Raw genomic sequence first — 22982 nt, forward strand, 5'->3', positions numbered from 1 at the left:
AATCAGGAACAGTGCAATCACACTGATGAGATTGTACTATAGACCCCCCAATAGCCACTGGGATATTGAGGAACAGATACGTAATCAGATTAAGGAAATGTGTAAAAATAATAGGGTTGATGGGGGATTTCAATTTCCCTAATATAAACTGGGTCCTTCTTAGTGTATGGGATTTAGATGGGGCAGAATTTGTTAAATGTCTCCAGGAAGGTTTCTTAAACCAATATATAGATGGTCCATTGAGAGGAGAGCCTGTACTGGACCTGGTGCTGGGTAATGAGCCTGGCCAGGTGACTGACCCTTCAATGGGTGAACAGTTAGATAACAGTGACCACAACTCCTTAACTTTCAGGATAGCGATAGATAAGGATGCATATGGTCTTTGCAGGACAGTTTTAAATTGGAGTAAGGCAAATTACAAACCCCATTTCAGAAAAGTTGGTATATTTTCCAAAATGCAATAAAAACAAAAATCTGTGATATGTTAATTCACGTGAACCTTTATTTAACTGACAAAAGTACAAAGAAAAGATTTTCAATAGTTTTACTGACTAACTTAATTGTATTTTGTAAATATACACAAATTTAGAATTTGATGGCTACAATACACTCAACAAAAGTTGGGACAGAGGCATGTTTACCATTGTGTTATATCACCTTTCCTTATAATAACACTTTTTAATCGTTTTGGAATGGAGGATACTAATAGTAATAGATTTGCAATTGGAAATTTTGTCCATTCTTGCTTGATATAAAACTTCAGCTGCTCAACAGTCCATGGTCTCCATTGCCTGATTCTCCTCTTCATGATGCGCCATACATTTTGAATAGGAGATAGATCTGGACTGGCAGCAGGCCAGTCAAGCACACGCACTCTGTGTCTACAAAGCCACGCTGTTGTAGCCCGTGTAGAATGTGGTCTGGCATTGTCCTGCTGAAATAAGTATGGACATCCCGGGAAGAGACGTCGCCTTGATGGCAACATATGTCTCTCTAAAATCCTAATATATGCCTCAGAGTTAATGGTACCTTCACATACATGAAACTCACCCATGCCGTGGGCACTGATGCACCCCCATACCATCACAGATGCTGGCTTTTGCACCTTTTGCTGATAACAATCAGGATGGTTGTTTTCATCTTTGGCATGGAGAACTCGACACCCGTTTTTTCCAAAAACTAGCTGAAATGTGGACTCATCTGACCACAACACCACAGTCTTTCAGTCCATCTGAGATGAGCTCGGGCCCAGAGAACTCGCCAGCGCTTCTGCATAGAGTTTATGTATGGCTTCCTCTTTGTGTAATACAGTTTCAAGTTGCATTTCTGGATGCAGCGACAGACTGTGTTAAGTGACAATGGTTGTCCGAAGTACTCCCGAACCCAGGTGGCTATAATTGTCACAGTAGCATGACCGTTTCTTAGGCAGTGCCGCCTGAGGGCTCGAAGATCATGCGCATTCAACAGTGGTTTCCGACCTTGCCCTTTACGCACTGAGATGTCTCTGAATTCTCTGAATCTTTTTACAATATTATGTACTGTAGATGTTGAAAGACCTAAATTCTCAGCATCTTGTGTTGAGAAATGTTCCTTTTGAACTGACTAACAATTCTCTCACGAATTTTGGCACAAAGGGGTGAGCCATGAGCCATGACCCATCCTTGCTTGCAAAGACTGAGCCTTTGATGGATGCTACTTTTATACCCAGTCATGATACCTCACCTGCTACCAATTAGCCTGCTTAATGTGGAGTCTTCCAAACCGGTGTTACTTGAATATTCTGTGCACTTTTCAATCTTATTTTAACTCTGTACCAACTTTTGTTGAGTGTGTTGCACCCATCTACATTTTCATCCAGGTCATTTAAATACATTACAGACGTCCAAGCACAGATCCCTGTGGAACACCATGATCCAGTTCAAATAAATCCCTTCAATCACTACCCTCTGGCTTCCAAGCCAGTTCTGAATCCAAACAGTCAATCTGCCACAGACCCAAGCATCTTAGTGTTCTGGATTTTTCTCCCATGAGTGACATTGTCAACTGCTTTACTAAAATCCTTGTGGACAACATCCACTTGTGGACACCTTCACCAATGTCTCGTCATGCCTCTCCCTAAATTTGTGCATATTTACAAAATACAATTAAGTTAGTCAGTAAAACTATTGAAAATCTTTTCTTTGTACCTTTTTCAGTTAAATAAAGGTTCACGTGAATTAACATGTCACAATTTTTTGTTTTTATTGCATTTTGGAAAATATCCCAACTTTTCTGGAAATGGGGTTTGTACAAAGGCAATTAGACAGGAACTAATTGGGAACATGTTTTTTTTCTGGCAAGTCCACATCAGATGTGCAGGGTGTTTGAAGATTAATTGCACAGAGTACAGGAAAGGTATTTTCCTGTTAGAAGGAAAGAGGGGATGGAAAGAGCACCTTGGATATACAAAGCAGTGATGAGTTTAGTCAAGAAGGAGAAGGAAAAGTAGGTAAATCTTTGGAAGTTAGGGTCAAACTGGGAACATGATGATTATAAAAAGAACTTAAGAGGGGAACTAGGAAAGCCAGGAGGAGCCATGAAAAGTCCTCAGCAAGTGGGATTAAGGCATTCTATACAAACATCAAGAGCAAGAGGATAACTAGGGAGAAGGTAAGATCATTCCAGGATAAAAAGGAAAACATTTGCTTGGATGCAGAGAATGTGAGTGAGGTATTGAATGAGTACTTTGCTTCAGTATTTACCAAGGAAACAGATATGGAGGACCAGGAAATCAGTGCTAAGTGTATAAATATGTTAGGTGTTTCAATGTCAAGGAGGAGGATGTGTTGAGCCTCCTAATGAGTATTAAAGTGGATATGCCCCAGGGCCTGATGGGATTTACCACAGATTATTGAGGGAAGCAAGATATGAGATTGCTGGGCCCTTGACCAGTATCTTTGTGCCTCTCTAGCCACAGGCAAGCTCGTGGAATACTAGTGAGTGGCTAATGCTGTACCTCTAATTAAGAAGGGAACATGGGAAAATCCTGGGAACTATAGGCTAGTGAGTCTCAAGTCAGTTATAGGGAAATTGCTGGAGAAAATTCTTAGGGATAGGATATATGAGCATTTGGAAAACAGTGGCCTACTTAGGGAGAGGCATGACGAGACATTGGTGAAGGTGTCCACAAGTGGATGTTGTCCACAAGGATTTTAGTAAAGCAGTTGACAATGTCACTCATGGGAGAAAAATCCAGAACACTAAGATGCTTGGGTCTGTGGCAGATTGACTGTTTGGATTCAGAACTGGCTTGGAAGCCAGAGGGTAGTGATTGAAGGGATTTATTTGAACTGGATCATGGTGTTCCACAGGGATCTGTGCTTGGACGTCTGTAATGTATTTAAATGACCTGGATGAAAATGTAGATGGGTGGATTAGTAAATCTGTGTATAATACCAAGATTGGTAGAGTTGTGGATAGTGTAGAAGGCTAGCAAAGAATACAGTGCAATACAGAGCAGTTGAAGATATGGGCAGAGAAATGGCAGATGGAGTTTAACCCAGATAAATGTGAGGTGTTGCACATTGGTAGGGTGAATGCAAGGTGACAGTACACTGTTAAGGGCAAGATCCTTAACAGTGTTGCTGAATAGAGAGATCCTGGGATCCAAGTTCATAGCTCCTTGAAAGTAGCTGCACAAGTTAATAGGGTGGTTATGGAATGCCTGAGTTTCAAGGTAAAGAGTTTATGACAGACAGACAGACATACTTTATTGATCCTGAGGGAAATTGGGTTTCGTTACAGTCGCACCAAGAATAGTGTAGAAATATAGCAATATAAAACCATAAATAATTAAATAATATTAAGTAAATTATTCCAAGTGGAAATAAGTCCAGGACCAGCCTATTGGCTCAGGGTGTCTGACACTCCGAGGGAGGAGTTGTAAAGTTTGATGGCCACAGGTAGGAATGACTTCCTATGATGCTCAGTGTTGCATATCGGTGGAATGAGTCTCTGGCTGAAAGTAATCCTCTGCGTGACCAGTACATTATGGAGTGGATGGGAGACATTGTCCAAGCTGCAACTTTATAAAGCTCTGGTTAGGCCTCATCTGGAGTATTGCATACAGTTCTGGTTGCTCCACTATAGGAAGGATGTTGAGCCTTTGGAGAGGGCGCAGAAGAGGTTCACCAGGATGCTGCCTGGTTTAGAGGGCATGTGCTATCATGAAAGGCTGGACAAAGTTGGGTTGTTTTCTTTGGAGTGGCAGAGGCTGAGAGAGGTCTAACAGAGGTTTATAAAGTTATGAGAGGCATAGATAGAGTAGACAGGGAATATCTTTGTACCCCAGGGTAGAAATGTCTAATCCAGAGGGCATGCATTGAAGGTGAGAGGGGTAAGTTCAAGGGGATGTGAGAGGTAAGTTTTTTACTCAGAGAGTGGTGGATGTCTGGAATGTGCTGCCTGGTGTGGTAGAGGCAAATACATTAGAGGCTTTTAATAGACACTTGGATAGGCACATGGATGTGAGGAAGATGGAAGGATATGGACATTCTGCAGGAAGCAGGAATTCATTTTTGGGGTTTTTTGATTTATTTTTTAGCTGGTTCAGCAGAACATTGTGGGCCGAATGGCCTGTTCTTGTGTTGTACTGTTCTGTGTTCTATTTCTGGCCCCATCTGTATGTCCTTCCTGTGAATCGCATGTGTTTCCTCTGGGAACTCCAGTTTCCAACCACAGTCCAAAGACGTACCAGTTAGTAGGTTAATTGGTCATTATAAATTGCCCTGTGATTAGTCTACTGTTAAATAGGTGGGTTGCTGGGCAGGGCAGTCGTTGGACCAGTAGGACCTGTTCTGCACTGTATTGCTAAATAAATATAAATAAATTTATTTTTAAACAGAGAGTAGTAGGTGCGGGTAATTGGTACCATGGAGATGGTGGGTCCGATATGATAACAACACAAAGAGGTGTTCAAACGTACATGTGAACAAGCAGGGAATAGAGGGATACAGCTTTGGATTTACTTTAGATTGGTATCACGTCGTGGTTTGCACAGAAATGATGGGCCAAAGGTCCTGTTCCTGTTCTCTACATTGTTTTGTGTTCTTGAAGTAATTAAATGAATATGGAATAAAAATCAAATCAAGTACATCATTCAACCCCACAAAATGCAGCGTTCCTCTGGGGCCGAGATGCAAACATACACAAAGCGTTCAAACGGCACACAGTCACTATTCAAACATACACAGCACATCCAAACACACACAGCACATTCAAGCAACACACACAAAATGCTGGGGGAGCTCAGCAGGCCAGGCAGCATATATGGCAAAGAGTACAGTCAACATTTGCGGCTGAGACCCGTCACCAGTACTGAAGAATAAAAGATGAGATTTAGTGAACGAGATAGAGGGCTGGAGAAGAGGAAATCTGATAGCAGAGGGTAGAAGACCATGGAAGAAAGGGAAGAGGGAGGAGCACCAGAGGGAGGTGATAGGCAGGTAAGGATAAAGGTGAGAGAGAGAAACAGGAATGAGGAATGGTAGAGGCGGGGGGGGGGGCAATTACCATAAATTTGAGAAACTGAAGCTCGTGCCATCAAGTTGGAAGCTAGCCTTTCAGAATATATGGTTGCTCCTCCAACCATATTCATTATGTTGATGTGCCTCATCACAGCAGTAGAGGAGACCACGGACTGACATGTCACTGACGTGAGAAAAAGCACAAACATGCAAAAACAGCCCCAAGCGACATCTCCCACAGTTTGATGGTAATCTCCAAGTAGTGCACAGATGCACACAATCCAGCCTGTCATTCCACCAATTGAACACTGGAAGGCAGCACGGTTGGGAGAGGCCAATCCCCAACTGAACATGGACGCCATGCTGCATCGCTCCAGCACTGGACTGCAGCAGCTTGAGGCCTGGTCCTAATTACATCCAAGGCTGCACAGCTTCCGTGACGCCTGCTTCTGCACTAAACAGGCCTATGGTATCTTGCATTATCAATGTCCAACACAGTCTTGCGATCGCAAGAGAAATGTCCAGGAAAGATATTAATAATGCAACCATGAAATTACAGAATAGTTATTAAAAAAAAATCCATCTGGTTCACTGATATACTTATGGGAGAGAAATCTGCCAACTATGTCCACTTCCTGTGACTGAATAAATAATTTTAAAAATCCAGATTTAGTCACTGAGATAAGTAATTACATGCAGCAGACATTTGTGGAAACCAAATATTTAAGCATGATATCTGAAAGGATAAACTTTATTTTAAGGCCAGGAGGATCATTAAGCAGTCATTTATAGCACAGGATGCTATTAAAAATTAATGCCTGTTATGCAACAGAGTGCAATACAGTGAGAATGGTTTCCTGGAGTTCGCATTAGGATTCTGATATTCAGGATATCATGCTGCAAAACAACAAATACCATGGAAATAAGTGACAACAATCTCTTAATTTCCTGTGCGTATATTTATTTAACACAGATAATTCAGCCCACTGTGCGCATGCCAAATCCCAGCAGAACATTCGAGTAAATTCTAATCCTCCCTCAGTAGCAGTGAAACTGCCCTCTCACCAAAGGTTACTGTGGTGTTAATATAGAGACTGCAGGACGATTTGCTTTGGTCACAAAGCTAGAATTTACTGCTTCTCATTAAATGGTAGTGCACTGTTCAGTTTCCAGGCCGGGCTGGAATACCCTGTGGCTCTTTGTCTGACTGAATGGACGGGTGTGGGGAGGGTGGGGGGGAGGGAAGTGATAGAGGACGGCCCTGTTGGTGATGAAGGGGAATGCGTGTCTCAGTGAACAGTGGTGGGGTTGGGGGGCGGGGGGAGGAGAAATTACCCAGTAGGTGTTCCTGTACTCACAGAAAGCTAGTGGGGATTTTCCACCTAGAACTGCTGTCTCCCTTTATTTGAGGCAATGTTTCACCATGGACACTTCGATGCCTCACCAAATGGGGGGCTGTTGACTTAAGAAGGAATAGCGGACCGCACAACCCCATCTACATTGGTGATGCACAGGTGGAACGGGTCAAAAGCTTTAAGTTCCACGGGGTGAATATCACAAATGACCTGACTTGGTCTAACCACGCAGAGCCCACTGCCAAGAAGGCCCACCAGCGCCTTTACTTCCTGAGAAAGCTGAAGAAATTTGGCCTGTCCTCTAAAACCCTCACTAATTTTTATATATGTACCATAGAAAGCATTCTTCTAGAGTGCATCACAAGCTGGTATGGAAGTTGTCCTGTCCAAAACTAGAAGAAGCTGCAGAAGATCGTGAACATAGCCTGCACATCCCACAAACCAGTCTTCCATCCTTGGACTCACTTTACACCGTACACTGTCGGAGCAGTGCTGCCAGGATAATCAAGGACACGACCCACCCAGCCAACACACTTTTTGTCCCTCTTCCCTCCGGGGGAAGGTTCAGGAGCTTGAAGATTCGTTTGGCCAGATTTAGGAACAGCTTCTTTCCAACTGTGAGAAGACCACTGAACGGATCCTGACCCGGATCTGGGCCGTACCTTCCAAATATCCGGACCTGACTTGCACTACCTTACTTTCCCTTTTCTATTTTTTAATTTTGATTTATAATTTAAATTTTTATTATATTTACTTCGATTTGTACTTCAGGGAGCGCTCTAGTATCTATTGTTTGGTGACATAAAGTATCTCATCGATGGTAGGTATGAGGCAGAGGAGGTATTATGTCAGAGAGCCTGTATATGATGGTGTGTGTAGATGGTGCAAGAGTATTTTACTGTCACTGTACTTGTATTATTGTGTATGTATGGAGCAGTGGGGTACTGTCGAGTCATTGTATTTCAGCTGTAGTGTTGGGGAGTTGTGGCACTGGTGCCTGTATCTCATGGTTGTGTGTGTGGGTGAGGAAGGGGTTATTCATTATGTTGATGTGCCTGTATCTGACTGGAAGTGTTTGTGGAGGACAGAGGGCGTTGTCCTGTACGTCTGTAGTGTTGGGGGATTGTCCCGTGGTTACCAATATCTCACTGGTGGTATGTGTGAATATTATCTTGTCAGAGTGCCTGGCTGGTGCTGGTGCTGGTGCGCATGTATGCGTTTGTGTGTGTGCGTGTGTCTGTGTATGTATCTGTGCTTGTCTGTGCCTGTGTGTGTTTGTGTCTGTGTCCATGTGTGGGTCTGTGTGAGTCTATGGGTGTATGTGTCTGTGTCCATGTGTGGGTCTGTGTGAGTCTATGGGTGTATGTGTCTGTGTCCATGTGTGTGTGCATGTTTGCGTCCATGTCTGTGTATGTATGTGTCTATATGAGAGTGTATGTGTCTATATGAGAGTGTGTGTGTGTGTGTGTGTGTGTGTGTGTGTGTGTGTGTGTGTGTGTGTGTGTCTGTGTAAGGGCCGGAAGAGAGGTTATTGTCCTGTGGATGTGTACATGTGTGTGAGTGTGTGAGTGTGTGTGTGTGTGTGTGTGTGTGTGTGTGTGTGTGTGTAGGGGTCGGAGGAGAGGTTATTGTCCTGTGGATGTGTATATGTGTGTCTGTGTGACAGAGAGCGAGTGTGTGTGTGTGTGTGTGTCTGTGTCTGTGTAAGGGCCGGAGGAGAGGTTATTGTCCTGTGGATGTGTACATGTGTGTCTGTGTGAGAGAGTGTGTGTGTGTGTGTGTGTCTGTGTCTGTGTAAGGGCCAGAGGAGAGGTTATTGTCCTGTGGATGTGTACATGTGTGTCTGTGTGAGAGTGTGTGTGTGTGTGTGTGTGTGTGTGTGTGTGTGTGTGTGTGTGTGTACATGTGTGTCTGTGTGAGAGTGTGTGTCTGTGTCTGTGTAAGGGCCGGAGGAGAGGTTATTGTCCTGTGGATGTGTACATGTGTGTGTGTGAGAGAATGTGTGTGTGTGTACATGTGTGTCTGTGTGTGTGTGTGTGTGTGTGTGTGTGTGTGTGTGTGTGTGTGTGTGTGTGTGAGAGAGAGAGTGTGTGAGTGTGTGTGTGTGTGTGTGTAGGGGTCGCAGGAGAGGTTATTGTCCTGTGGACGTGTACGTATCTCAGTGCCGGTGTGTGATCTGTGTCCTGTGTCTCCAGTGCTGTGACAGTCACTCTCTCCTTATTTTGTTTCTGTCTGGCTGCAGGATCTGTGCCTCTACGTGGGCTACACCTCGTCAGTGTATTGTACGGCATCGGTGCTGACCCTGGCCGCCATCGCCCTGGACCGCTACCACGCCATTATCGACTGCTTGCAGTACAACTCGCAGAGCACGGTGCGCCGCACGGCCGCCACGGTGGTGTGGATCTGGCTGCAGTCGGCGCTCAGCAGCTGCCCTCCGCTGCTGGGCTGGGGTCGCTTCGGCTACTCGCCAGCCATCCGCAGCTGCTCAGTGGCATGGGATGACAGCCTGAGTTACGCGGGCTTCATGGCCGTCATCTCCTTCCTGCTGCCCGCCGCTGTCATGATCTTCTGCTACGCCCGCATTGTGCGGGTGGCTCGGGGCCATGCCAAACGTATCCACGACATCGAGAACCAGCTGCAGCGGCGGTCGCCAGCACCGGCCGAAGGTCAGGGCCCCTCCTCCGAAATGCCCACCTTCTCTCACCTCATCTCCAGCCTCAGCTCCCCCATCGTGGCCCAGCATGGTCGTGGGGAAGTGCAGCGTGGCTTGCAGAGACGGGCGCCAGACATCTTCTGCAAGTACGCTGGCGTTGGTAGCCCGGGCCGCGAGCACCACGGCGCTTTCCGCCTCTTCCTGGTCATCTTTGCCTTCTTCTGCTGCTGGGTGCCCTACGAGGTGGTGGGGCTGGTGCAGGCTGTGGAGGCAGCGGGCGGCCGGCGGGGCTCCAGTGTGCCGTCCGGCTTGGTGACAGCAGCCCACTGGCTGGCCCTGCTCAATTCAGACATCAACCCGCTGCTGTACGCGCTACTCAGCAAACGGTTCCGCAAGGCGCTGCGGCACTGGCAGCGGCGGCTGGAGGCCAAGGTGGGCTTGGGGCAGCGGGAGGAGGGTGGGGCGGCAACCAGCGGCAGCGGAGCCAGACTCACCGGCTTCCTGCGGCACGCCAAGCCGCCGGGTGGCCCGGCCAGAAGCAGCTCCAATGTGAGCGGCATCAGCCAGCTGAGTCCCCGACAGCCAGGGCTCCAGGCCCACTCCTGTTCCGTCTTCTCCATCAGCTCGCTGCCCCGCAGCAGGGCCAACCAGCCCTTAGAAGAGCTGCTAGTGTCCGGCCCGGCGGCCTCCGCTGCCTCGCTGGTCTTCATGCCCTGTGGCAGGACACTCGGGTGCAGTGGCGAACAGCAGGGCGAGCCCTTGCCCAAACACTACCTGACGGTCCCTTCACTTCCCCCAGAGGCTGACCACATGGTACTGCCCTCGCAGACTTTCGGCGAGAAGCAGTCCTCCACTTACGTATTCGGAAACATCGTTAAAGTGGAAAATGATGCCGTCGACCTGTAGACGATTCTAACCTCGCTGCGTGTGTTACTTTGGGTGCCACCGATGGGGTATTTTCAGCTCCATTAAAATGCCAAAACAATGAGTCGCAGTTGGCTCACCTACTGCTCCTCGAGGCAGAGGCTGCACAAAAGAGGCAGGAGAGAGTCTGCATATGCTGAAGACCTGCATCAACACACACAAAGTGCTGGAGGAGCTCAGCCAGTTGGACAGTATCTATAGAAAGAAATGGACAGTCAACATTTTGGGCTAAGAACTCTGCACACTGAGCCACAGGCTTGTTCCAGGTAGGGGAGCGACTGAGGAGGCCAGGAAAGAAACTAAACCACACACATTTGTATGTGTAGCAAAAGCCCTGTGTGCTGCCTACACGATGTTTGAGCATAGATTTAGTTCTGCACGGGGTAAGACCATTCAGTCTGATGAGCCTATGCTGACACTTATAAAGCAGTCCAGTCACCTCACCCTTACTCCATAACAGTGTAAATTACCCTCCCTCTCCAAGGTCTTTGTTGAATTCAAATTTCCCTTTTGAGTGCTTTAACCTGCCTTGTGGGGGAAAATAGCACAACATATATCCCTCTGCATAAAGCCTTCTTCTCTCCTCTTATCACTTTGTCCCCACACAGTTCCTTAAATCTGCTGCTAATGGAAAAAGGCTTCTCTCTGTCTGAACCAACTCAGCACAACAATATTTTGACTGAAGTGCTCCAATGAGCTGTTCCACACCTCCAATCACACAGACCAAAAGATCAGAGACAAAACACATACAATGAAGGAAAATTAAATTCATCCTCTGCCCACCTGCATCAAATTTAGCAAAGGAATCAAAAGTGAAGGGGATGAAACATAGAAAACCTACAGCACAAAACAGGCCCTTTGGCCCACAAAGTTGTGCCAAACATGTCCCTACCTTAGAAATTACTAGGCTTATCCATAGCCCTCTATTTTTCTAAGCTCCATGAACCTGTCTAAAAGTCTCTTTAAAAACCCTATCGTATCCAGCTCCACCACCGTTGCCGGCAGCCCATCCCACGTACTCACCACTCTCTGAGTAAAAAAAACTTACCCTTGACATCTCTGTACCTATACCCCAGCACCTTAAACCTGTGTCCTCTTGTAGCAACCATTTCAACCCTGGGAAAAAGCCTCTGACTATCCACACGATCAGTGCCTCTCATCCTCTTATACACCTCTATCAGGTCACCTCTCATCCTCCGTCGCTCCAAGGAGAAAAGACCGAGTTCACTCAACCTGTTTTCACAAGGCATGCCCCAATCCAGGCAACCTTCTTGTAAAGGATGAATTATTATACACATTAACACTATGGATCTCTGCACATAAGATCATAAGGCAGAGGAGTAGAATTAGGCCATTTGGCCCATCATGGCTGATTTATTTTCCCTCTGAACCCTATTCTCTTGCCTTCTCCCTGTAACCTTTGATGCCCTGACTAATCAAGAACCTATGAAACTCTGCTTCAAATATACCCAATGACTTGGACTTCAAAGCTGTCTGTGGCAACAAGTTCCACAGATTCAACACTCTCTGGCTAAAGAAAGTCCTCCTCATCTCTGTTCTAAAGGGATGCCCCTCTATTCTGAGGCTGTGCCCTCTGGTCCTAGGCCCCCATGATAGGAAACATCCTCTCCATATCTGCTGTACCAAGGCTTTTCAATATTTGATAGGTTTCAATGAAATCCTCCCTCATTCTTCTGAACTTCCCAGGATGATATGATACCAACCTTATTTATATCTTTAAAAAAAATCTTGGTGTTTAAAATGAGAAAATTCATTTAAAATTGAAATATAAATGTGATGCTATGATTTACATGGGACAATTGCAAGATATTATAGCTGCCAGAAATCATACTGGAATAAAAGTTCTGTAAACATTCCGCAAGTGTGGCAGCATCCACGGAGAGAGAAACCATGAAAATTAACGTCAGCGTGAAATATTAACTCTGTTTCACTGGCCATGGACGCTGCTTGACTTGCTGTGCATTTTCAACCTCTTCACTTTATAAAAATTAGTTTAGACGTACAAAGTGGTCACATACCCTTTGAGTCCAATATAGCCCCTGTTGTCGAGTTACAACCATGTGACCAATTACCCTACTCACCGGTACAGCTTTGGACTGTGGGAGGAAACCGGAGGAAACCCACGCAGTCACGGGGAGAACGTATAAACTCCTTACAGGCAGCAATGGGAATTGTACCTGGGTCACTGGTGCTGTAATAGTGTCATGCTAACCAATTTTAGATTTCCAACTCTTGGAGCATTTTGCACTTTTTTCATGGTGGATTGGGGCAGGGCATTGAAGAAGTGGAGACAAACTTCACTTCTTTGCTCAATGGAATAAAGCCAACTTGATCAGCTGCTTTCTGCAGCACCCTCTTGACCCCAGCACTGCCTCTGGCAGCCAGACTTAAATTCAGACTTCCACCAGCTTAGCATGACAAGGCAGACAACATCTTCTGACTGGCATCGGTTCTAACCAATGTCAATCCTTCACCATCATCCATGTCCCCACTATTTCACATCTGAATCTGCCTTCACTCGGCATTGTCCCCTGACTGAGATACCTACACCATTATTGCCTACATCCATCTCAGTAATACTGCTTACCTCAATATGTCACTCCACTCACTATTGACATCTTGTTATTTATTTAAAGATACCAGCCCTTTCAGCTCTACGAGCCCACTCTACCCACTTACATCCTGCTAACTCATGTCTTTGGAATGTAGGAGGAACCTGGAGGAAACCCACACAGTCACAGGGAGAACATACAAACTTTTTAACAGGCAGTATCAGGAATTGAATCTAGGTCACATCATGCTACTGCTCACTGCTACTCTACCGTACCAGCATCTCTAGATTCTGTTCCCATCTCACTGGCTGCAGAGCACATTAGTGCTTAACGATGGGAGGCTGAAAGATGCCATAGATATGCAGCCTCGTTCAGAATCCTCAACAGGCCATGAATCTCAGCACCTTCATGACTCTTTTTTGGGTTTTTGTTTGGTACCTCATCAGCACTCCTTTCATAATCATTTCCCAGAACCACAGGTGCAAAACTCTTGCCTTGCTGTTTAAATACTTCCCTGGCAAGACCTCGTCCAATTTCCTTGAATGTTTCCTGTGCACAAAAATGTTGTTCTCATGACTGAACACATTCTGAATTTTTCCATATTAAAGGTGCTGTTGTTGTAAAATATTTTACAAACAATAGTTTTATTTAAAGTTTTTTGTTGTCCTGCATGAGCACGATGCTCAGTCAGGTTTTAATGACTTCTGGGAGCAATTTGTGGAACATGAAAGGTAGTAACTTCCAAAAATATAAAGTAACAATGACTGTCCTTTTCCACCATTAGCCTGTAGTCTGTTGGCAGTTTGGTCAGTTGATCACAGGCTCATGAAGTAAAAGAAAACGAGAGCAGACTAACCCTTGCAGTTTACTTGTTCCAACAGCACAATATGTCTGCTTAAGGAGCTCACTGTGCCTTTCCTATTTGGAGGGACCATATACAGTTTAGTTGATTCTGGTTTGATTGATAATAAAATTGTTTTAAAAATTTCAAATGCTTGTGCTGAGTCTTGTCTAATGTGGCAATATCTAAAATGTTCTGTTATTAATTTTGTGTAAGAACCTATTTGATGAACATGCTGAACAAGATTAAGATTAGGTTCCCTGTAATAAAATCAAAGAGTACATCAATTCCACATTCCTGCTGTTTCTCCCTACCTAGTTCTCCAGGCTGTTTATCCTTAATATCAATGATTTATTGTATTTAACTTGCATATCTGGTTATTAATATATATCAACAGGATTGATTCCTGGCATTAAAATCATAAGTCATATATAAGCTCTTTGGCAACTATGCCAACTATGGTGCCCACACATCCAATTTCCTGTGCTTGTTCCATATCGCTTGAAGACCTACTACTTCATGTGCTTCTTAAAAGATACTATTATAACTGCCTCAACCACTTCCTGTGAATTCTTTCTATATACTTACCACCCCTTGTGAAAAACTTACCCCTCAGGTCCCCTTTTAATCTATTAAGCACTTGGCAAAGGCCAGTTAAAAGAAGCCATGTATAAGTGGAGCGGTCATTGCTGAAATGGACAGTGTTGGAATGGTCAGGCTTGGGTGAGAACAGGCAGAGCTCTAAGTGTTTCTAGTAAGTTTTTTTCTCCCTCCTTGTTTATTAGTACATAGTGGGTGTAGTGAGAATGGGTACAAGGTTAATGCTACGTCCTTCGTGTGAGATGTGGGACCTCTCGTCTCCCTGATCTGCACGAAGTGTATCAAGCTACAGCTCCTTAGAGACCATGTTAAGGAACTGTTGCTGCAGTGGATGGCCATCAGCTCATACGGGAGAATGGGGAATTGATAGATAGGAGCTACAGGGAAGTAGTCATCCCAGTGTTGCAGGAGGCAAGGACCTGGGTGATTGTCAGGAGAGGGAAGGGAATATGCAACCACTGGATACAGGACTGAAGGTGTTATATTTGAATGCACACAGTGTATGGAATAGGGTAGATCATCTTGCAGTGCAGTTAGAGACTGGCAGGTATGACGTTGTGGGCATCATTGAGTCGCCGCTGGAATATCATGGTTGGGAGCTTAACATCCAAGGATACACATTATATGGAAAGGACAGGTGAGTAGCAGAGGGTGTGGGGTGGCTCTGTTGTAAAAACTGAGATCAAATCTTTAGAAAGAGGTGACATAGGATTGGAAGGTGTAGAATCCTTTTGTGAGTATAGTTAAGGAACTGCAGGAGTAAAATGACCCTAATATACAGCCCTTCGTACAGTAGCCAGGCTGTAGGGTACAAATTGCAATGGGAGATAGGGAAGGCATGTAAAAAGGGCAATGTTATAATGGTCATGGGGAATTTCAATATGCAGGTAGATTGGGAATATCAAGTTGATGCTGGATCCTGAGAAGAAATTTGCAGAATGTCAATGAGGGACAGAAGCTTGAAGGAACACACTCAGCAATTTAGGAACAGCTTCTTCCCCTCTGCCATCCAATTCCTAAATGAACATTGAACCCATGGACACTAACTCTTTTTTTTATGTTTCTGCACTTTTTAATTTGACTAATATACATGTGTGTGCATATTTATTTAATTTATATTTAATTATTTATATATATGTGTGCACTGTAATTGATTTACTTTGTTTCTTTCTATATTTATCATGTATTGCATTAATAAATATCACGACATATGCTGGTGATATTAAACCTGATTCTGATTCTGAGATGGCTTGTGGTTGAGCGCAGTAGGAGAGAAACAATTCTGGATTGTGTTGTGTAATGAACCAGATCTGATTTGGGAGCTTAAAGTCAAGGAGACCTTAGTAGGCAGTAATCATAATGTGATAGAATTCACCCTGCAATTTGAGAGGGAGAAACTAAAGTCAAATGTCTCAATGCTACTGTAGAGTAAAGGGAATTACAGAGGCCTGAGAGAATAACTGGCCAAAGTTGATTGGAAGGAGACACTAACAGGGATGGTGGCAGAACAACAATGGCTGGAGTTTCTGGGAGCAATTCAGAAGATGCAGGATAGAAACATCCCAGTGATGAAGATGGATTCTAAAAGGAGGACGATGTAACCATGGCTGACAAGGGAAGTCAAAGACAGCATATAAACAAGAGAGAGGCATATCATCACACACAAAATGCTGGAGGAACTCAGCAGGTCAGAACTGGAAAGGAAGAGAGAAGATGAGAGAGTAAAAGTGTGGATGGAGGAGAAGGTGATAGGTGAAGTCAGGTGAATGGGAAAGGTAAAGGGCTGGAGAAGAAGGAATTTGATAGAAGAGAGTAGACCATGGGAGAAAGGGAAGAAGGAGGGATACCAGGAGGAGGTGATAGGCAGGTGAGGCTGGAGTGGGGGATGGGGTGGGAAAAATTACGAGGAGAAATTGAAATTCGTGTCATCAGTTTGGAGGCTATCTGAATGGAATATGAAGTGCTACTGCTAGTAGTTTCATTGTGCCAAAAGTGGAGGCCATAGACCAACATGTTTAAACGGGAATGGGAGAGGGATTTAAATGCTTGTCTACTGGGAAATTCCACTTCTGGCAGATGGACTGGAAGTGCTCAACAAAGCAGTCCCCCAATTATGTCAGGTCTCATCAATGTAGAGGAGGCCACATTGGGAGCACCAGATACAATTGACAACCACAACAGATTCACATGTGAAGTGCTGCCTCACCTGAATAACTGTTTGAGACACTTAATAGAGGGGAGTGAGGAGCTGGATGGGCAGATGTCGCATTTCTGTCATTTACAGAGATACTGTATGTGCCAGGAGTTAGACTAGTGGGGAGGGACAAATGGGCACAAGGATCATGGAGGGAGCAATCCCTATGGAAAGTGGAGAGTGGTGGTAGGGATCCTGTTGAAGATGGCAGAAGCTGCAGAGAATGATGTGTTGGCTGTGGAGGCACATGGGGTGGTAGGTGGACTGGAGAAACTCTATCCCTGTTGAGGTGGCAGGAAGATGGGGTGAATGCTGATGTTTGGGAAATGGAGGGCAGCATCAACAATGGAGGAATGGAAACCCCATTCTTTGAAAGAGGTGAAGTCCTGGAGATGAAGGAACTGAGAAAAGGAAATAGCATTTTTTGACTAAATGGGCTGCATGAGGTATAATCAATATAGCAATGGGAATTGGACGGTTTATGAAAGATGCCAGTAGACAGAGAAATGAAAAGAGGGAGAGAGATATCAGAAATGGACTGCAGGATGGAAGTTGTAAGCAAAGTAAGAGGTAAATAACAGCAAAAACTAGTGGGAAGTTAGAAGATTAGGAAGCTCTTATATAGAATCTATAAGGAGACTAAAGATGAAATATGAAGGTAAGGTAGACAATAACATAAAAGAGATACCGTAAGTGTTTTCGGATATATAGAGAGCAAAAGAGAGGCGAGAGTGGATACTGAACCACTGGAAAATGACAATGGAGCGGGAGTAACAGGGAACAAAGAAACAGCAGACGAATTTAATAAGAATTTTGCAACAGCCTCCACTGTGGAAGACACTAGCAGAATACCAGAGATGCAACAGTATCAGTGGCTAAAAGTAAGTACAGTTGCTATTACAGTACTAAGGAGTAGGTGCTGGGGAAGCTGAAAATTCTGAAGGTAGATAAGTCACTTGGAATAGATGGACTACACCTCAGGATTCTGAAAGAGGTGGCTGAAGAGATTGTGAAGGCATTATTGATCTTTCAAGAACCACTAAATTCTGGATCAGAGCATGACCGCACAAGCGCGTGGACACCAGCCGGTAGAACAGTGAGAAGAGTTTAAAAGGAGATGGGTTTATAGAGCAGATGCAGGAGTAGAGGGAAACTGAGTAGGAAGACCTTGGCTCAATGGGGCTTTGACAAAAACAGATCGAGGAGACGTAGGTTGCCTGTGTAGAATACAGACATGAAGAATGTCTGAGGCTGATGTTCTGTGCTCAGTGTCAGATGTGGGAAGTCTGGGAGTTTCCCAGCCTCCCAGATGGCCTCATCTGCATCAGGTGCATTGAGCTGCAGCTCCTTAGGTTAGGGAACCAGAGATGCAGCTCGATGACCTTTGTCTGGTCAGGGAGGGTGAGGAGGTGATTGATAGATGGGAGCTATAGGCAGGTAGTCACACCAGGGCCTGGGAAGACAGGTAAGTGGGTAACAGTTAGGAGAGAGTAACCCAGTAGCTGTACCCCTAGACAATAAGTTCTCCTGTTTGGGTACTGTTAGGGGGATGGCCTGCCTGAGGAAAGAAGCAACAGTGGCTGTGCCTCTGAAACAAAGTCTGGCCCTGTGGCTCAGAAGGGCAGGGAAAGGAAGAGGATGGCAGCAGTGATAGAGGACTCTATAGTTAGGGGGTCAGCCAGGAGATTCTGTGGATGCAGGAAAGCACGGATGGTAGTTTGCCTCCTAGGTATCAGGGTCTGGGATGTTTCTGAATGTGTCCTCGATATCCTGAAGTGGGAAGGAGAATGGCCAGAGGTCATGGTACATATTGATACCAACAACATAGGCAGGAAAAGGGAGGAGGACCTGAAAACGGACTACAGGTAGTTAGGAAGGAAGTTGAGAAACAGGACCACAAAACTAGTGATCTCAGGATTACTGGCTGTGCCACACGACAGTGAGTATAGGAATAGAGTGGGGTAGAAGATAAATGGGTGGCCGAGGGATTGGAGCAGAGGGCAGGGAATCAGATTTCTGGATCATTGGGACTTCATTTGGGGCAGGAGTGACCTGTACAAAAAGGACGGGTTGCACTTCAATCCCAGGGGGACCCCTATCCTATTGGGGAGAGTTTAAACTAGGATTGCAGTGGGGTGGGAACTGAACTGAAAAGATGGAGGAAGAGGTGGTTCACTCACAAGTAGAGAAAGCTTGGAGACAGTGCCAGGGATAAGGATAGGCAGGTGATAGAGAAAGGACACGCTCAGACTGATCGTTTGAGATGTGTCTTTTTTAATGCAAGGAGAATTATGAACAAAGTGGATGAGCTTAGAGTGTGGATCAGTACTTGGAGCTTTGATGTTGTGGCCATTACAAAGACTTGGATGGGCCTGTCTCATTAGAACGTACCTATGCAGAAGTCTACGCAAATATCCCCTGAACATTTGCCACATTTCCCTGCGAACATCTGTTCCCAATTTATGCTTCCAAGTTCCTGCCTGATAGCTTCACATTTCACCTTACTCCAATTAAACGTTTCCCTAACTTGTTTGTTCCTATCCCTCTCCAAAGGAAATAGAATTATGATCACTATCTCCAAAATGCTCTCCCACTGGGAGATCTGACACCTGACCAGGTTCATTTCCCAATACCAGATCAACTACAGCCCCTCCTCTTGTAGGCTTATCTATATACTGTGTCAAAAAACCTTCCTGAACACACCTAACAAACTCCAACCCATCTAAACCCCTCGCTCTAGGGACATACCAATTGATATTTAGGAAATTAAAATCTCCCACCATGACAACCCTGTTACTATTACACTGTGGTGTACACATAACCATATAAATATACATCTGGTCAAGAAGAAAAGAAGAGCTTATGAAAGGTTCAAAACACTAGGATAGAGATCTAGATTATAAGGCCAGCAGGAAGGAGTTAAGAATGAAATTAGGAGAGCCAGAAGGGGCCATGAGAAGGCCTTGGCAGACAGGATGAAGGAAAACCCCAAGGCATTCCACAAGTATGTGAAGAGCAAGAGGATAAGATGTGAGAGAATAGGACCAGTCAAGTGTGACAGTGGAAAAGTCTCTACGGAACTGGAGGAGACAGCAAAGGTACGTAATGAGTACTTTGCTTCAGTATTCACAACACTAAGAAAAGGATCTTGGCAATTGTAGGGATGACTTACAGTGAACTGAAAAGCCTGAGCATGTAGGTATTAAGAATGAGGATGTGCTGGAGCTTTTGGAAAGCATCAAGTTGGGCAAGTCACCAGGACCAGACAAGATGCACCCCAGGCTACTGTGGGAGGCGAGGGAGGAGATACCTGAGCTTCTGGCGATGATCTTTGCATCATCAATGGGTGAGGTTTCGGGGGATTGGAGGGTTGCGGATGTTGTTCTATTATTTAAGAAAGGGAGTAGAGATAGCCCAGAAATTATAGACCAGTGAGTCTTACTTCTGTGGTTGGTAAGTTGATGAAGATCCTGAAAGGCAGGACTTATGAACATTTGGAGAGGCATAATATGATTAGGAGTAGTCAGCGTGGCTTTGTCAAAGGCAGGTTGTGTCTCCCCCCACCCCCATTCCTGATAAGGGTCTTGGCCCAAAACGTTGGCTACTCTTTTCTCACGGATGCTGCCTGACCTGCTGAGTTCTTCCAGCGTTGTGTACGTAGGTTGTGTCTTAAGAGCCTGAATGAATTTTTTTTGAGGTTGTGACTAAACAGATTGAAGAAGATAGAGCCATAGATGTAGTGTATATGGATTTCAGCAAGGCATTTGATGAAGGCCAATGTACCTTATGCTTTCTTAACCTCAGAGTCCACCTTCGCAGCAGCTTTGAGTGTCCTGTGGACTCAGACCCCAAGATCTCTCTGATCCTCCACACTGCCAAGACTTACCATTAATACTATATTCTGCTATTATATTTCACCTACCAAAGTGAACCACCTCACACTTATCTGGGTTGAACTCCATCTGCCACTTCTCAGCCCAGTTTTGCATCCTTTCAATGTACCACTGTAATCTCTGATAGTCCTCCACACTATTCACAACACCTCCATCCTTTGTGTCATCAGCAAATTTTATCAACCCATGCAAGGGTTATTGAGAAATAAGGAGGCATGGAATCCAAGGGGACATTGCTTTGTGGATCCAGAACTGGCTTGCCCACTGAAGGAAAAGTGTGGTTGTAGACAGGTCATATTCTGCATGGAGGTTAGTGACCAGTGGTGTGCCTCAGGGATCTGTTCTCGGACCCCTACTCTTCATGATTTTTATAAATGACCTGAATGAGGAAGTGGAGGGATGGGTTGGTAAAATTTGCTGATGACACAAAGGATAGAGGTGTTGTGGATAGTGTGGAGGGCTGTCAGAGGTTACAGTGGGATATTGATAGGATGCAAAACTAGGCTGAGAAGTGGCAGATGGAATTCAATCCAGATAAGTGTGAGGTGGTTCACTTTGGTAGATCAAATATGAAGGCAGAATATAGTATTAATAAGACTCCTGGCAGCGTGGAGGATCAGAGAGATCTTGGGGTCTGAGTCCACAGGACACTCAAAGCTGCTGTGCAGGTGGACTCTGAGGTTAAGAAAGCATAAGGTACATTGGCCTTCATCAATCGTGGGATTGAGTTTAGGAGCTAAGAGGTGATGTTGCAGCTATATAGGATCCCAGTCAGACCCCACTTGGAGTACTGTGCTCACTTCTGGTCACCTCACTGCAGGGAGGATGTGGAAACCATATAAGGGTGCAGAGGAGATTTACAAGGATATTGCTTGGATCGGGGAGCATGCCTTATGAGAAAAGAGGTTGAGTGAACTCAGCCTTTTCTCCTTGGAGTGATGGAGGATGAAAGGAGACCTGATAGAGGTGTATAAGATGATGAGGAGCATTGATCATGTGGATAGTCAGAGGCTTTTTCCCAGGTGCTTGAAAGTAGAGGAGATCTCGGGGTAAGTTTTTTTTTACACAGAGAATGGTAAGTGTTTGGAATGGGCTGTCGGCAGTGGTGGTGGAGGCAGAAACGATAGCTAAGAGACTCCTGGGTGGATACATGGAGCTGAGAAAAAGAGGGTTATGGACAAACCCTAGGTAATTTCTAAGGTAAGGACATGTTTGGCAGCTTTGTGGGTCGAAGGGCCTGTATTGTGCTGTAGGTTTTCTATGTTTCTAGTGCAAATGTCATTCCATTCTTTAAGAAGAGGGAAGCAGGAGGAGGAAATTTTAGGCCAAGAGTCATGAAGCACTGCAGCACAGACAACCCCTTCAGCCCATCTGTACCAATCCAGTCTGATATTCTGTCTAGTCCCATCAACTCGCACCTGGACCACGCCCTTCCTCCATGTACTCATCCACACTTCTCTTAAATGTTGAAATTGAACCCACATCCACCATTTCCATGGTAGCTCATCCCAGACTCTCACCACCCTCTGAATGAAGAAATTCCCCTCATATTCCCCTTAATCCATGACCTCTACTTCTAGTCTCACCCAACCTCAGTGGACCTGCTTGCATTTACCCTATATTCCTTATGTTATCTGTATATGGTATACAAAATTACATCTCCAGAATACATAGATTTTAAACTATGGAGTGTATGATACTTTGTGTAAATGTCATTGCCAACCCAAACTTGGAAGTCTTTTGATACTGGGCTAGAAAATATTTGGTTATGTAATCATCCATTCACTCCAAACTGAAACAGATACTTCCCAAACCCAATAAAGTCAGAAACCACAAAATTACTCATTTAGCCTAAGTCTTGATGCAAAACATGCCACTGTTGCAATTAAAAGTGTGAATTGTGATGTGCTTTGCACTTTTTTGGGACTTTAGGAACACAGCATTAAGGCTGGTAATTCTCCTTAGATCAGCAGTGAAAATACTCAAATATTCTCTCCAGATCAACACTGAGAACTACACAGCATTTATTTCTATCATAATTGAAACATTTTCATATATTCTGTCTACAGAATCCACCCAGCAACCTTAAATCGTATAAATAAATGATTCTTCGGACCTTTATTATGCCATTGATCTTGGAGTAGGTAATAAGGTTGGCACATCATGGGACAAAGTTCTACATTCTATAATCTCACAATGATATACCTTGAATATGGTATTCAGGGTTTGTAGGTCAGTAAACCAATTAAAAAATTAAAAGCCAAGAGGTGGTTGTGCCATTCCCTTTGCACTTGTGACCCCCTACACGCACAAAGATTTCCTCCGCCTGTTATTTCGACTAAAGTTGTGAAGAAGTTCTTTAAAGTTTTTTCCCCATGGAAAAAAGAAACTGGTCAACATACGGTCGTTTTTGACACGTACTTTAATTACAGACCAGGAACACAC

The 22982-nt window shown here is 44.7% G+C and overlaps 1 protein-coding gene across 1 annotated transcript in view; it reads left to right on the forward strand.

The window, feature by feature from the left end:
• The window catches only part of LOC132403160 (alpha-2B adrenergic receptor), a 32531-nt gene extending 18467 nt beyond the window's left edge, over positions 1–14064 (forward strand). Inside the window, exon 2 of the mRNA XM_059986504.1 lies at positions 9102–14064. Coding sequence (XP_059842487.1) covers positions 9102–10418 — 1317 coding nt within the window. The 3' untranslated portion in view covers positions 10419–14064. The remainder of the gene's footprint in view (positions 1–9101) is intronic.
• The last annotated feature ends 8918 nt before the right edge of the window (positions 14065–22982 follow it).

This window comes from Hypanus sabinus, chromosome 12 (assembly GCF_030144855.1).
Source record: "Hypanus sabinus isolate sHypSab1 chromosome 12, sHypSab1.hap1, whole genome shotgun sequence".
NCBI lineage: Eukaryota > Metazoa > Chordata > Chondrichthyes > Myliobatiformes > Dasyatidae > Hypanus > Hypanus sabinus.